Raw genomic sequence first — 17,139 nt, 5'->3', positions numbered from 1 at the left:
GAGCTGCTTGGGATGAACAACTTTATTTCCTTTGCTGTCTTCAGTAGGCCAAGAATGCTTAGTTAGCCTCCTGCAGATCGTCTTCTAACAGGATTGCTAAGTGTGCAGGGAGACATCCCAGTAACACAAACATGTTTTAAAAGGATTAAGGTTTGTTCAAAGACCAGCTGGGTTTTTTACAGAGCTGGGGACAGCTATTTGCCTCTTCTTTAACTGTTCCATTTCAGAAGTCCCTGTTCTGTCTGATCCCAGCCCTTAGGACCAGCATTCAACCTCTCCTCTTGCTGACCTATCTACCTCAGCCCAGAAATCTGTAGCTCATGTAATGTCAGGCTCCATGCTGACATTTGTGGGTCTCATATGTGGGTAGGCTTTTCCTAGCTGAGTTTGCATGAGCCTTTCACAGCCACAGTGACAAGGCAAGCCATAAAGTCTGTTAAACATCTGACGATCTGCACCCTGGGAGTACAAGGATTTGTTCTTTGGTTAGTGAAGCTACTGTTTGACTGAGGAGAGAGAGGAGGGAAGCACGCAGATTGGATTATACCACTTCACTGAGGGTAACTTAAAGATCATTTAGGTTGCAATTTCTGGTTGAATGTTACATGCATGTGCTCCCTGGGGATATACTGCAATGAACCAGTAAGCTCAGGTGAAAATGTTAAGTGTGAATGCATAACCCTTAGAGGAAAATATACCCATTTAAAACTCTCTTGCTTATTGTGCAATATATAGGAGTGACTGTTTAAAACAAAGTCATACATTATGGTTTTATGTAAAGAAGGTTTCCCCTGTATAAGAACGTAAAAAATATTATGTCTGGTTTTTTAGAGTTGATACGGTTACTGTTGGGCAACATTTAACCTCTGTGCATGTGGTATGTATATTGATTTATTCCTAGGCAAGAAAATACATTGAATCTCTTCCACATATGCCTCAACAGGATTTGAAAGCAGTATTTCGTGGAGCCAATCCATTAGGTAAGAAAGTCAGACTGATAATAGATTAAATTTTTCACTAACATAGGAACTCAAGCCTTCCTTTGCTATTTGAGCCCATATAATAATGATCAGACCAGCAAGAAGAGCATTGCTTAACCTTTCATCCTGAGACTGTTCTCCATTCATGAAGCCTGCCTCTTTGGTTTCTGGTGGAGATTATGGGAACCTCCTAAAGGAAAACAGTCTGTGGATGAAAAGCAAAAGTCAACTATGTATAGCAGGAATAAATAAAAGCGTCATGGGGTCTAGACTAGAGACATCACTTCTGGCTCAAGAAGGCCATGAGCTGTAAATTGCTAGTGAGCAGAAGAATATACCGGGAAGAATAACTGCTTGAATGACCCTTTTGAGTATTATTTCCTAGGAATATATTAGCCATTGTTGGACACAGGATACCAGGCTAGAGAGACCTTTGGTCTGATCCTGCACAATTGTTTTTATGTCTAACCAATTGGTTCTGCCTGTGCAAAAGAGAGGTTGCTGCGAATGATTTCTTGTGACATGGCAAAGGAGACGTTTGAGTCACCAGAGTCGTCTTACCAGTGCCTGGTCAGTTCCATTGAGTGCACATTAGAACACTGTATATAGGGAAATATTAGGAGTTAAAGTATACTGAATTCATTCTGTGTATTAAAAGACAATTTTAGTTTTATAAATAGAAGTAGCTGTGAACACTTTCTTATAAAAAATGGGATGTATTTGCATGATGTCCATAACAGCATGCTACATATTAATATCATAAAGGCAAATTAATGACAGTGCTTACATGAAAGCACTAAAAATAATTTTTATATATTTTTTAAACTGTTATGATAAACTTTTCATATAAAACCAATTTCAACTGTATAGATCTCTCTCATTTCTAATATTCTGCAACTGTGAACTTCAATATTTTCTTTATGCTGGGTCCTGTAAAGTTGCTTTGGGATCCGGACCAAGTTAAGCACATGATGCACAACACAGGATATTTAACTTTTACGCACACAGAGATCTTTTCAGAATGAAGGTCTTGGATGTCTGAAGAGGTGAATCAGATATCAAATAGACTATAATGAACCTTCAGGCATACCACAAGCAAACCAGAAGCTTCCTTCAGCTCTGAAAATTGTACTCACAGTATAAAATCTTCAAAACTCATTTGTTACATTGCCTAAATTTTGTGGGTTTGCCAATAATGTTAACTGTGTTTAAGGTCAGTGAGAATAGATTGTGTGTAAAGAGTTGCCTTCTCTATTTTTAGATGGTCCCTTCTGGCTTTGCACCACATTTCTCTTTTTTCCTTAGCTGTAGATCTTCTTGAGAAGATGCTTATATTAGACAGCGATAAAAGAATTACTGCCTCGGAAGCACTTGCACATCCATACTTTGTACAGTATCATGATCCAGAGGATGAACCTGAGGCCGAGCTGTACGATGAGTCAATAGAGAATAAGGAGCGAACCATAGATGAATGGAAAGGTAACAGAATTGCACACAGTAGTTAATACATGCAGCAGAACAAAACTATCCTTAAATAACAGTTTTCCTCTGTTTCTAACCAGAACAATTTGAACCCTTAAGCCTCAGGGAAGTAAGATGAGTCTATGTGTGTGCTTGTGGGAGTGGAGAGGTAGAAAGGGTTGTGTTCCCTCTCTAGATTTTGCTCCCTTCCCCCATTCTATCATCTCCTCACTAGACTCCCTATAGCGGGTTTAATCTTAACTAAAAGCTGATGCTAGTTACCAGGTAACCACACATGCTGTCTTGCTTTTAGTTTTGTAGGCCAGATCCTCAGCTGAAGTAACTGTCCTAGGGCAAGTGACACTATTTCGGATTCTGGTGTAGCTTTGTTCAGAATCAGAAAGGAGTATTTTTCCACATAGATGTGTATTTTGCTAATCGTTGTTTAGATAACCAAGTAATTGGGATTAACAGATAAACCATGCTATTGATCCTATTTGAGATGAGAGTTGATGATTTTACTTGGGAGCGACACCATAAAACCCATCCTTGAGTAATACTGCAACAACCTTGCTTTATTAGTTAATTCCATGCTTGCATCATGATCATATTGCACTACAGTATCACGGAAGTAAGGTGGCTAAACGTTAAGTTTGCAAGTACGCTGAAATGTACAGTCCAATTTCATCATTCTCTAATGAGGACATACTAAAAATTCCTTACTAGGCATTTTAAATTGAGAGCAATGTTCTAGAAAACTAATTGTTCCCATTTATCAATAAAGTCCTTCCCTTGGCTTAAGATGAAAAAAAAAATATAAATACATATGTATTAGCATAGTGGGTAGGTTTATGATGAAAAATACTGACCTCTCAAGTCTCACTCATGCCCTTTCACTTGTGCCATGTTTTATCCTGGGTGTTGCAGGTGAGACAAGCAGGCCGACTACAGCAAATACATCTTAGAAAGATAGGAGCAGGGTCATGGGTCTCTCTACAATAAAGCAAACCCCTAGAGCCCTGAAAAGGGTTTTCTGGAAGCCTGCTACATCTGTACAAACAAGGAGGACTGACTGGTATCGCTTACTCCTTACACGTGCTCTCTTCTGCAAAACCTGGCAGCATACAGCACCACCCATACATCTTGTTTATTGAGAGGCATGTTCAATTTGCTGCTGTACTTACAAGTGGATGATTTGTTTTCTGCTACTTTTGCAGTTGACTGAGTCTTTAACAGGAAAGTTTAACAATTTCCGAGTCATGAAGTTGATTTCTGTTTGTGATGAAACTCCGTTGAAATTATTTCAGGAACAATCTTAGCTTAACACTTTCTGAACTGAAATGAGGAGGTGGAGGTGAATTCTCGAGGATGGACAGTATCATATTTTTCTACATCACTGTCCTTGCTGGAACTACAGGCCAAATTCCTTCTTTTATACAGGGCGGGGGAAAAAAGGCCTGAGACAAAAAACTCAAAACTGGCACAGGACATGCAGCTCTTCCTCCTGGCCATGTTTTTATTTTGGGGAATAAACTTTTTATTTTCAAGCACAGTATGTGCCACGTTTAAGTAAAATGACATGAAAGGTGACCATTCACATAAAATGTTTGTATTGTTGATAAAATATTGACCCAGTTCCTCAAGATGTCAATGGCGTATTTCCCCTCTTTTTCTGTTCAAATTAAAAATCAGTGGCTCTTGATCCCAAGAGGGACTGAGCACCAAAGTAAAATGAGATTTCAGACAGTCTTACGTGTTGTGCACTTAAGAATTTCCTTGGCCTCCACTGCACATTGCTGAGGCTTGCAGCCCAAGCTCATAGATTTCTTTCTGACATGTTTAATCAGCTAGAATATATTTCAAAATATTAGAGGCCAAGAGTAGGCTATTCAGAGTTGAATGCTATGCACTGTCTCTCCTTAGCTGTTGCTCCAGTTGCACATATCTCAGCGTAACGTCTGTACTCTCTGCTGAGCAGGTGGCACAAGAACCAGGTTAGGAGCTTCATAAACATACCATGCACAGCCGGCAGGAATAATTCCTAAAACAGTTCCAGGTGTCCGATTTGTGAGGACACTGGCTTCCTCCGAGTTCAGTCAGGACCACTCTAGCTCCTACCTGGCTGCCTGTGACCAGATGCTACTTAATACCCACAACTCAGTCACTGAGAGTCACCTAACAAATCCTTCCACCTTAGGGGTTCTGCACACAGAATTTCTTTCAGAGAAATCCTTCACTGAAGCTGGCATGCTGGTCACTGTATGCCATGCTATAGCATAACAGAACCAGAGCGTAAGCAAGATTCAGCCTGAAGATTTTTGCATACTTTTTAGAGGAGTGCTAGGTCCACTTGCAGGTGTGGCAGCTGTCTCAGACAGATCATCTGTTTAATAAACAAGCTAATAGGCACAAGTTTGATATGATTTAAACATCACTGTTTGGAAAACAGAACCTGAAGTAATGCATTGTTAGCCATATATTTATGTGTGAACAGGATTTGGTCCTTAAAATACAGTATCTAACTTGAGAAAATGCATAGGAGGTAGCAGCTGATGACATACTCCATTACTGTGCAAGGCACAAAACAGGATGTGACTGTCAGCGTGACAAGATAAAGGGCTAGAGCAGGGTAAAATAGCAGGGAATCCACGTTTCTAGCTAAGCCCGTCATGATGAAAATAGAACTGTTACATGCTTCTAAGACAAAAGACAATTTTTTTAAGAGGACCTTAAAATTCAGTTAGTTACAATAAAACATGAAAAAGCCCAAAACCTAGATCCCAAGGCATTAGCACAGAATTGCGAGTGATTTATGTTGAAGGCAATTGACTGAGAGATGATAAAGAACATTCTCCGCAGTTAAAAGTGTACATTTTAAAACCTGTTCCGGTGCTTTTAAAGATTCCATTTTCCATTACATTTTGTCTTCTGTTACGTCATTTTGGCAGGTCATCTGACAGCATAATTGATGTTTCCATTTCAGGGCCTGTGTGTTTTAGTAATTAGCTGAAGGGGACAGACATGTTGTACAATAACAGTATTTGTGAGTCTAATTTGTAATCTGAGGTTAACAGAAGGATTCCTAGTGAATTCAGTCTATTTTTGGATCTGGACTCTAAAAAGGCTGGGATAACAAACTAGAAGTCACATGCATCCATAGAACTGTTTTCTCTGGAGTATTTTTCTTTTGAAGAGAGTACTGCCTAATTCTTTTCTCTCCCTTATACCCTCTCTACAGAACTTACCTATGAAGAAGTGATTAGCTTTAAACCCCCCGACTTAAAAATGGATAGCCTGGAGATAGAACAGTGAATACAGGCAGCTCTCTTGCCTTGCTGCACTAGGAAGACTGTTAAAATATAACCATACAATTTAACCTGTGGTCAGACGTAGATTTTACTATCCAAAGATGATGGAGAAGATGTGGAAAAGCAGATGCCAGATGTTGTCCGTTTTGGGTGGGGGGTTTTTTGCCTTGTAATATGAATGTATTCCCAACTCACAAAGGGTGATAAAGAACTGCTTCAATCTGACAAAATTATGCACTGAGTTCTGTCGAGCTGTGTGTTCTGCATGTTTCATTTTATCAGTTGTATTGCCAAAATAAAGGTGACTTTTAAATTTGATTTTAAAATGGTACATTTAAAGCATGAACGTATACAAACATAAACATAGAAGTCCATACAAGCAATCAAATTTTTTTTCTGGCATTTTATCTGTCCGTTTTCATATTATTTATAGTTAGTGCCTTTATGAAGAGAGGGCGTGGTAGTGAGATAGACAGAATATGCATATGTAGTCATATCTGTGGTGGTCTTACAAATTTACTGGATGTCTCTCAAGCAATCTTAACACCAGTTGAAAGTCAGTAAAAATAAATCTTTGTCTTCTGTTGCCATTCAAGTGTCTGTTTTCATTATTTTTTAATCTGCACAATACCCATTTGTGAGATGATTTTACTTCGCGATGGTACTCCTAACCATGCCATCAGTGGAGTGCTGGTGAATATACCCAAGTTTACAGGAAGGTGCCCTGAAGGCACTGCAGCAGATCTCTGTAGTCTTCTGCAAGCTTCAGCAAAGGCTGTCACAGATGGCAGTGCAAGAGAACTCAGTTCGGTTCACAGCTTTGAATTCAATATTCCTCATTGTCTTATTTTCCTTCACATAATCCTTGGGAAAATAATAATTGACTTTAGAAGACATGACAAAACAGGAAGATTTAAGAATTTGTTTGTGAAAAACCAAATATCAGTCTCCTCAGAGTTTCTTTTTAAGCAAAATTTTAAAGGCTTTCCAGCTCTGAAAAGTTGGAAAAATTAAATAATAAATTGCAGGATACACCAGATGCTGAGATTTCTTAAAGAATTAAATTTATCTGATTTCCCCATTGAAGGCATAATACTGAAACAGGAATATTCTTTGGCATGAGGCCTCATGTAGTGTACTGGCTGTGTCTTTCTACATACTTGTGATTCACAGTTGTTCAATGTTGTTCATTTTTGTGTCTCGTTCTTGCTCTGTCAGAGTCTTACTTTGGCGATGGCTTTTTATAATATTTAGGTTTTCTGCAACCTTTGTCATTAAGATTCAGTTGTACAGCTATTACATGAGGTAATGAATTCTACTGCATTTATTTACCTTCCTCTGTATCTTTTCTATGTAAAAAGAAAAGCTTTTTCTTAATAAACAGATTTTTTTAAAAAATCAAGTCCAAGAACTCTGGTTTTTCAGAGATACTTGATACAGTATTGTTTGTCGTCTTTGAGAAATAGAAATAAGCACTCCATCTAGAAAATGTGCTCCTAATTTATGAACTAAGTAGTGGACTGTTGTTGATAATGTTGGCCAGTTGCCCGATACCTGCATCCAGTGGAATACAGGCACTTGTATTCAACTTTCTGCAAGGCACATTAAGCTGAAAGTAAATGCCTGCGTGGATTTCTTCCAAGTCCTCGGAAGTGTTGTCTGGCCATCATTACTTTGGCTTCCTACAAAGCAGGATGAGGCCTGTAATGGTCATGCAACGACTGAATTTCACGCTGACTAAAAAAGGTGAAAAGATTATAAGTGCTTAAATTATTTGTTTTGTTTACCAGTTAACAGAAAACTAGCTCAGTGCTTTATTGTCTCTGAAATCTGATAATGAGCTTGCTAGCCTGTTCTGCAGCTCTGTTCCAGCTGAAAGGGGAAAGATGAAGAGATTTCACAAGACCCTCCTGCATCCAATGATAATTAATTTAGTGTGGGATTTGTCCCATCATTTGTTTAATCTGGTTTCCTGGTTGTGAGGGTGGCCGTCACCAAATGCTTCAAAGGATATGTAAATTTCTGTGGTAGGCAAAGACCAGGCAGTCTGCTCTTGCCATAGCTCTGCTACTTGAGGTAGAAACAAAGTTTTATATCACTTCCAAAGTTTGTTCTTCTGGCAATTCTGAATCTTCCTCTGAATATTTCCTTTTACATTCAAAGATGTAATTTTTTCTAGGAGATAAATTATGTAAGAAGAATACGGTCATAGCCGTATTTAAACTAATCAAAGGTGACAGTAATGGGTAACAAGAGCTCAGCTATTTTTAATGAAATACCATCAAAACCCATAAATCATCTCATTTTAATGTCAAGAAAAACAGTAGGGAGAGACACATCTTCTTCCTAGACTTGCAAAATGAAGGTGACTTCTTAGACTGCAAAAGCCACTAATTAAAATATTTTTCTAGAGCAGATAACCAACTCCCTTGTGGTAGTGCAATGTGGGACTGCAACGTCGTAAATTTATCAGTTGACAACAGCAGGACAAGGTAATTGGAAAGCCGGTACCCCACTGGGACAGAAAGGTGGAGGGCTTAGCACTAACAACGCTTATCATTTGAACACAGATGGAAAAACCCATTTGTCAACCAACACAAAGCAGGCGAATGGAGGTAAACATCTAGGAGTGAGGGCTTTGTCAGGCTTAGTGAACCTGTAAGGCAGATCCCTTAAAAGTAAATTTTAAAGAGTAAATAAATATAAAAGGATTTTATTTTATAAAAATTTATTTCCTATAAATGTCTTTAATGAAGGCATTGTTTATATGGCCCCAATTTTATTCGCAAAACTTGTAGTGGAGCCTGCTTAAACTGTGGGGTTTTAATCTCCTGACACCACTCTTAATCTCATTATTACAATCGTGCTTTTGTAGGTCCTCTACACGTTGCATGTACATTTGAGGAGAGCGTCATAGGTTTTAGCCCACACTAAATTAGGGTGCTTATCACTCCTGCAGAGCGCAGAAGGGATGCTCAGAGGAGCACAGCTGGGCGATGCTGGCGGAGGAGGTGGCTCAGGCTTCCACTGGGGGAGAACACAACTCTCCCAGGGCTTTCCCTGGTTAATTGCTGTCATTGTTAACAATTTACTTCTAATCTGAATTTACCAAATTTCAGCTTTCAGTCACAAGAGATTGTTATCCCTCCAGCTACTGAAATGACTTCTAGTATTTATTGTCTCCCTCTATAATCAGTGTTAAGTGCAACCCTAAGTCTAGTAATTTTATCATCACTGGAAGCAAAAGGTCTTGCAAAAGGAAAAAGAAGTCTTTTGCATACATCTCAGTCTTTTGACATGCGTAAGTATCCACTACACTTCTTTTAAAATCTGCATCTTTATTTTTTAAGCTCTCTATCTCATCAGCACTGAAGCCCAAAACCAGAAATAAAGACAAGACTAAAGAAATCTCTAATTTACAATGTGCAAGAAAAAACATGGGTGGTTTAGAGGAAGAGCAACAGCGTTGGAGGGTATCACATGCAGACACAGAATTCCCTCCTCCCAGAACTTACAAAGTAGCTACAGAAGTATGAAACAGCAGGGTTACTAATAACTTTGGGCATTTATAGGGGGAAAAATAATAGGAAATCAGGCAATCAACACTGATATATGAAAAAATACATCATGCACCAGTAGAGCAAGAGCCATTAATTGCACAGCATTGTGGCAGAATTCCCATTAGTGCTCTTGGCATATTTTTGATGTGGTGCAAAAGATGAAAGCAAGAGGGAAGGAGGGTCAGTACGCTGCAGGATCTGACACAGCGAGCTCACCCTAGGGACAGGAGGGGACAACCCTTTCAAGGACAAAAGGCTGGCATCAAAAGCACCTTTGACAGACGTGGGGAGCAGTCAATACAAAAGCCACTTCCTTCCTTTCTTCCCATCACGTGTGCTCCTGAAACATAACAAGAAAACAGACCTCCACCTTCCTGACTCTCAGGACCTGGTCAAAGATGAATCTGTTCAAAAAGTACCATATTCAGCAACAGGCACAAATATTTAAGTCTCATTATTTAAGTGCTACATCTGTAAATTGCTGACTTGGGCCAAGAATCCCTGACAGATGAGCAGCGGTAAAGATTTAGCTCTTGCTAAAACAGAATTGCACTGTAAATTGGGTAAATTGTGTCCTTTGGTAGCAGCAGAAAGGAATTCAGCCTTGGCAGGATCGGTATCCTTAGGAAGGAATTAATAGCAACACCTCTGTTGGCTTTAAAAGCAGCTGCTTCTTTCTCTTACACATGAATTGTGTTGCTAGTGTTTATGAATGTAGCGCAACTCTATAAAGCTGGTCCTTAGAAAATCAGCATACTTGCACAAGTGAGAGTACCAAGTGTCATTAATTTATGAGTCTAGGCAAAAAGCATAAAGGTTTTTAAGGGACTAGTACCAAGAGACTCAGAAAGCTGCATTAGTGTAGCTGCCACTGACCTTCTTTCTGCTCTAAGATAAAATATTGAACTGATATGCCTAAAAGGGTCTACGTTTTCACTACAAGGAGGGAATATATTGTGAGATTCCTATGCAAACACTGATCTTCTAACCAATCCCGACACTTAATCCATTAGACGGGAAATTTCTACATAATGAGCAAAACTGTTCCACTAGGCTTCAATCTTGCATGCATACAGATGCTTCATTTTGCACTTGCATAGTCCCCCAGCTTCAATTATTGTCACAAATTAAGATGTGTATTGTAGCACAGAGGTTTTAGCTAGTCCTTTTGGGTTCCAATTTGATCACAAGTAATACTGAACGCAGTAGAAATACTGAATCACAGTGGCAGCCCTGAGACAAATACACATTAAATCTGCCATAACTGGCAGCCTCCACTGAGCCATACTTTGCTCCTTGTAGAATAATATCCTGTAGATTAGCACTAAGATAATATATTCCTATTTCATACTCATTTTATAATAGAGCCCAAAGCCTCAAATCAAGAATAAACCCTAGTTACTTTACATTCTGTGCAAAAATAACACACCATCGCCCTGTCCTGTCCAGCTCCCTCATTAGGTTGAGATGGAAATGCAACAATATAATGCAACGTTAAGGAGGATGGGAAAGATGGGTAAGAGTACCACCAAGTTTTTGGTGATTTAAACAGGTGATGTTCACAACTGTGTAGTGACAAATAAGTAAAGCTATCAATCAGTTTTCTCCATTAGCACTCTTTTCATATAATTTTTGCATTGAAGTTGGGAAACTCTTCAACATGAGGATGTATTCCTCCGTGCACAATACCATCTCAGACAGCAACAATCTGTGATAGTTTAAAACCTAAACTCCTACAGTTTATTGTAGGAATGAGTATGAAGAGGACTTTTAGGCAGGCTCTGAGGAAAGAGTTAGGAGAGTGTTAAAAGCAGTTGGTTTATATGTAGCTCTCTGATACCCTCTACACCCGGCCTCGCTTCCTCCACCTCTCTCCAGCAAGCAGGGATAATGGGGTAGTAAATAGTTACTTAGTAAGTTCTCACAACCTCTTGAACAAATTAAATGGCCAGTGTACAAAACAATTATTTTTTTTTTAAAAAAAAGCACATAGGTGCTGCGTATTTATTCCTTTCTGCTGATGACTGATTGCTCTTGCAGCATGGCAAGGCCCCCAGGGCTGCTCCATGTCACAGAATCTGGAACTGAAGCACCCTGCTCAGGGGTCAGAGAGACAAAAACAGAAAAGTTGCGGAATAGTTGGCAGCAGCTCCACAGGGAAAGGGTGGGGACATAATAGCATTGGAATATTTTCAGATGAAAACTTGAGATATTTTTTTATTATTATTTAAGCTTTACTTCTTGTAATAAATAAAATGGATTCACTTCCTCCACAGCAATATATCTAAGCAGACATGAACAGAGTACTTTTTGAAGGTGGGGATATAGCAAGCTGGTTAAAAAAATAATATTCTAGAAATCAGCTTTTGACAATTAAGCAAGATTTTGTGTTTATTGACATTTAAGGTATGTTTTACAGAACTAAATTATTCATACATGAGTTAGTGTATCAAGAATAAAATGACCATGTGAAAGATACCTCATAAACAGACAGAAAGGTAGGAAGATGCTTGATTTTTCTAAGGACTTTGTATGATCTCCTGCTTTCTCCCTGCCGAATCCACGTTGCCAGTGCCTGGACTGGGGATCAAGGTCCCAGTCCCTCTCCCTGCCGAATCCACGTTGCCAGTGCCTGGACTGGGGATCAAGGTCCCAGTCCCTCTCCCTGCCCGCACAGATGCACTTCCTTCACCCAGGACCCAGCAGCCAGCCCACGGTTCCATTTTTATCACCGCTAATTAAGTTTGTTGTGAGCAGCGTTGCCATCAAACTCTCTCACCAGACTCCATATATGCAGAATTTCTCAGGAAAACATGGTTAGCTTTCTCACTGCTCTCTTGCAGAGCTCCTGCGCCAGCACCGCAGCCTCACATCCAGGCTGGAGTGTAAATTGAGCGCTCAGTCCTGGGAGGGATTAGAAGGACTACTGTACGCATCCCATCTACCTCATATGCTTTGCAGCTGATGACAACCATCCACCGCGTAGGAAGTTGGCTCTTTCAAAAAAACCAAAGGTATCAAAACAGATGTTTCTTCCTCATAACAACCTTGCCAAGCTTCCCTTTATGGGATGAGCATTAGAAAAGTGGGATTTTTGCATCATTAATGCATTTGTTATCTTTTATTCACCATGTCTGAAGAAGGTCCCTTTTCATTCTATAAACTTTACAATAGACACATGCCAAAAGCAGAAATATCTGATATCACTCCTTTTTTTAATTTACCCTGTCAAGCACACACTGCCTGGGATAAGATATGGCCGTAGTATTCTATTAGTCTCGTTGCAACAGATTGTCTTTGGGAAAACACATCACCATGTATCCAGCCAAGCCTAGCAGGATGCTGAGGCTCATGCATTTTGTGATGCTGCTGTAAGATCTATCAGCTGTGGACGGATCCCAGTTTCTCATCTCCCTGCCTTCATAGACACTTTTAAAGGTTTTATTAGACAAAGCTTCCCTTGTTACAACAGTGCTGATTTCCTAGTCTTTTCAGTAAGTTTATCAGTTCATCTGCTATATGTGCGACCTGATGGGAAAGGTAGTCCTGTATTTGACCTACACTGCCACCTCATCCATCCATAGCAAAGTATAGCTAAATAGTTAAATGAAGGAAAAACATGGGAGAACCAGCACTGGCCAACTTTGCCAATGAATTTAAAGTATCTTTCAAGAGTTGCTCTGTAATATTCTCAGCTTCTGCACAAGAGTGACATTGTCTTGGTGCTGGGTTAGTACTTTCATCTGCTGTATCAAAATCACCTACTTTCTGCCTACACAAAAAGCAAGCAGTAAGAAAGCATCCTTTTGCCACAACTGGATAAAGGAAAAGTAGGTGAGGGATCAAAAGCAGAACCAATCCTTACTGTATTAGAAACATACATATTTGTCATTAAAGGTAATTTAACCAATGGACTGGCTCAAAACTGAGTGGAAGCCGCTCTATCCTTCACCTTGCCTGTACCACATTTCACTCCAGCCATCAACTGAATGGCAAACACGGCATAAAAGCGATGTCAGAAATTTAAAAAAAAAATTTAAAAAAACTGTCTCCTGGGACAGTGGATTTTAAAAGCAAACGCGTATCATGAATCTAACCCTTGACAGAAGACCCATATTACCTGCCACATGTCAGAAGGTCGCTTTCCATTCTCCCTAAAGCAGACAGTCAAACAGGTCACCGGCGAGCAGAGAGCAGCGCGGGAACACACAGCTACTGGGTGGGCGGATGTTTTCCTGGGCAGGGCTGCTGCTCTTCCACACTCGGTGGTCGGGCAGGAAAAGGTCTGGGCCCATGGCAGCTACCAAAAAGGCGTCAGGAACCACGAACCTTGGCCAGATTGCCCCTTTCAAGCTAAGCCACAAGCTGAACTCTAGTGACAGCAAGTCTGAATTATCTAGCCTCAGCAACATTGCTCGGGGCTGAAGTCAGACAAAACAAAGGCTTTACCAGACCCCAAGGGACAAGAATTTTGATTCTGTTCACACGGAGAACACGCAGAACATTTTTTAAAGCAGGACTTTGCCTTACACGTGCCCGTCCAGGCCTATTCGCTACAGAGATACTGGGAAGGTTGCTGCTCTCCGCGCCCCAGCACCGCGATCGTTTCAAGCTGCGGCTCCAGCTGCGTGGTATCGCACCACCGGTGCACGGCACCGCCTGCGCCCAGCAGCCGAACCAAGCGTGTGCGCTTCTCCCCACCGGGCTGCGCGGAACCCTGCTGAAACCCGGGCCCGACCCCGAGGCGGGGAGCGGGGAACCCTCACCGCACACCTTCGCCCGAAGGTCACTCGAAAGCTCGCTCCTGCGCCCCCGCTCCCGCCGGGGACGGCCCCTCGGACCGCTCCGCGCCTTCCTGTACGACGAGGCGGCTGCGCCTTCACCCGACCGGGAGGCGACGGCGAGACGAGCCCCGAGGGGAGGGCCGCGCCGCGCACACGCACGGAAAGAGGGGGGCCGGGGCGGGTTTGCTGTCAGCCCCGCGGCAAGGGCTTGTGCCGGCAGCCAGAGCCTCGGCACCTGCCCGCCTCCCCACGCTCCGCCGCCGGGCACCGGCGGGCCGGACGGCTGGCCGCCCCCACCCACCCGCCCGCCCAGCCCCGCCGGGACCCTCCACCTCCGCCGAGCGCAGCCCCCGGTGCCCGGGCGAGGGGAGGCGGGGGGGCTCGGCCCCGGCCCCGGCCCCGGCGGGGGAGGCGCGGGGCGGGCGGGCCTGCCGCGGGGGGTGCGCGGGGCGGGGGCGGGAGGCGCCGCTCGCCCAAGCCCGGCCCCTCGCCGCAGCCCGGCTCGGCTCGGCTCGGCGGCGCTGGCCGCTCCCGCTCCCCCCGCGCCCCCGCCCCCGGCCGGGCTCTTTGTCGGCGGGTGCCGGCGGGGGGCCGCAGCGCCATGTCCTCCCCCAAGAACGGCTTCTACCGGCAGGAGATCACCAAGACCCTCTGGGAAGTGCGGGACCGCTACCGGGACCTGCAGCCGGTGGGCTCCGGCGCCTACGGAGCCGTCTGGTGAGCGGAGCGGGGCGGGGCGGCCCCGGGCGGGGGGGAGCCGCGGCGGCCTCTGCCCCGGGACGGGGGGACGGGACGGGACGCGGCCCGGCCCGGCCCGGCCCTCTTCTCTTCTCTTCTCTCTCGCGTTGTTCCCCGCCAACTTTTTCCGGTCGTTGTGCCTGACCCGGCCTGGCCCCGCCCGGTGCTGCCGGGCCCCGCGGGGGGCTGAGGTGAGGGGGGGTCGGCCCCGCCGCCCACCTGCCCGCTCCCGAGCCGGTCGCCGGGCTGTGCCGCCGGGGGAAGCCGGCCCTTCGCGGGGAAGCCGGCAGGCGTGCCGCGTTCCGTCCCACGCGGGTTTTCGTCCCCGGAGCCAGCCGAGCCCGGGGCGCCGCCCCCGCCCGGCCCGGCGGAGCGCTACCCGCCGCTACCGGCCCCGGCCCGCGGGGTGCGGCCCCCTCGGGGCGGCAGCGTCCCCAAAACGCGGGGCGTTGGCCCTTGGGACGGGACACCTGGTGTGGGTTTGTGTTGGTCGTGGTTTTGTGGGATTCTTTTCTTTTTTTTTTTTGGTTTGCTTTTTGCCTTTTTTTTTTTTTTTTTTTCCTTCCTTCCCAGATGTTCCTCTTTAAAGCTTTCGAAAATTGGCTACTTTTCATCGCAGGGCCTGGCAGCCCTTTAAAGGAATGAAACTCGACGCGGGAGGCTGCAGGCGAAGTGCTCTGGGAGGTGGTCTCCTCCCTTGGCGCAGGGAGGCCAGGCAGGCACCTGGCTGGCCGCAGGTTGAGGGCTGGGCAGCGCAGGGCAGGACACGGCCGCTCTCCGGCGGCGGTGGGGTGGCAGGGTTTGCGGTCTCGCTTCAGTCCGCGCTCACCGAACTCTTCCTTTTCCCGTAAAGCTCGGCCATCGATGGAAGAAGTGGCACCAAAGTGGCCATTAAGAAACTGTACCGCCCGTTTCAGTCTGAACTCTTCGCCAAACGAGCCTACCGAGAGCTGCGCCTCCTGAAACACATGAAGCACGAAAACGTGAGTCGTGTCGTTAGCAGATATCCCTCCCCAAGGCCACAGCTTACACACCCCTAAACCAGAAATAAAGTTGTGTGGAGTTGGACAAAGCAGATGTGTGGCTGCATGGGATTTGGGAGTCTTTGGGCAAGACCTGTGTGTCTGTCTTCTGTCTGTCTGTCCTTTATCTGCAGTTCGCGCGAACTAGAACGTCCTGTGGGGAACACCACTTCGCTTCCATGTAGGAAAGGTTGGGTGGGGAACGTTAGGACCACAGTGGAATTTGTTCTCAGAGCTAGCGAGAGAGATTAAGGACCAGAAATTACAATCTCCATCGCTACGTTCCTGTGAGGTGCAGGGGAGTGCAGAGCATGGGTCTGTGCCTGTCGGTCTTGGGTGCCAGCATCTCTTTTTTTCTGAAGTTGCATGAAGATGACTATAGTACACATGCATATCTTTGGGGAAGGGGTAGGGTTTTCCTTTTTTTTTTTTTTTGTTTTTTTAATCGTTCATGAAGCATTTAAAAGTTTTGGGCTTGTACTGTGAAACAGGAGAAGTTACTGAATGACTAAATAAATCACTTTACTGAGAAGCAGAGAACAGGATACAGAACTCTGCACAGATTCCCATGTAATGCAAAAGAACAGCCGTAGACAGAAGTGTTCAAAGTGTCATTGAGATAAAGATACTTAGTCCCAATAGTGCTTAACGGTTTAAGAAAAAAATGAAGGAGGAGACATTTGTGTGAAAACAGGTTTTGTGGAATCCAGGCACGGATTCCAGGTGAGAAGGCTCCCAGGGTGGCCTTGGAAGATGACAGTAGGGGCTTTAAGTGCTGTTCATGAAGAATGCGTGGGGCGGGGGGGGGGGGGAAGAGAGAGCATTTGGAGGGAGTTGTTAAAATTATGCGTAAGAATCTAGTTTAAAATGTTAATAATGTAGGAGATTAGAGCATAGCTCCATTCAGATGGCCTTCAAGGAAAGCTAAGAGATAGAAAGTGAGGATGAGAGAAACCGGTAGTAACAATAGCCAGACGTTGCCATTTAACGTTACAGTATTAACACTGTGAGTACCAACAATATCTAGGTTCATTTTGAAGAATAATCTGTGGGATATCCTGACTGTCCAGAAAAAAACAGACCTTTTTGTAGAACCTGTGTGCCTGTTAACATTTTGGTTTGAATCTTTTAATACATTTGACCATTTTACTTGATGATTCCTTTGAAGTAACTGTTTCATAACCGCTGCTGTATATGTTAAAGAGTTAACATTTGCAGGGAACTTCTGTGTCATGCATGGGCTTTCATACTCTCAGCACTTTCTTTACTGAACATTTGGGAGCAGA

General features: G+C 43.8%; 2 protein-coding genes across 4 annotated transcripts in view; both read left to right on the top strand.

The window, feature by feature from the left end:
- MAPK11 (mitogen-activated protein kinase 11) overlaps window positions 1–7,125 on the top strand; it is a 33,638-nt gene extending 26,513 nt beyond the window's left edge. The window contains exons 10-12 of the mRNA XM_049813806.1: window positions 902–980; window positions 2,286–2,459; window positions 5,680–7,125. Of these exons, the coding sequence (XP_049669763.1) occupies window positions 902–980; window positions 2,286–2,459; window positions 5,680–5,753 (327 nt within the window). The 3' untranslated portion in view covers window positions 5,754–7,125. The remainder of the gene's footprint in view (window positions 1–901; window positions 981–2,285; window positions 2,460–5,679) is intronic.
- A 7,447-nt stretch (window positions 7,126–14,572) lies between these two features.
- MAPK12 (mitogen-activated protein kinase 12) overlaps window positions 14,573–17,139 on the top strand; it is a 41,883-nt gene continuing 39,316 nt past the window's right edge. For 2 of the 3 annotated variants that reach the window (XM_049813808.1, XM_049813807.1), the window contains exons 1-2: window positions 14,573–14,810; window positions 15,685–15,814. In XM_049813808.1, the coding sequence (XP_049669765.1) occupies window positions 14,695–14,810; window positions 15,685–15,814 (246 nt within the window). In that variant the 5' untranslated portion in view covers window positions 14,573–14,694. Of the gene's footprint in view, window positions 14,811–14,976; window positions 15,023–15,684; window positions 15,815–17,139 lie in introns of those variants that run through there. The other variant, XM_049813809.1, reaches the window with a different exon arrangement.

Source organism: Accipiter gentilis, chromosome 11, assembly GCF_929443795.1.
Source record: "Accipiter gentilis chromosome 11, bAccGen1.1, whole genome shotgun sequence".
Classification (NCBI taxonomy): Eukaryota; Metazoa; Chordata; class Aves; order Accipitriformes; family Accipitridae; genus Astur; species Astur gentilis.
Note: the sequence above shows the minus strand (reverse complement) of the source record. Positions and strands in the feature narration are given on the sequence as shown.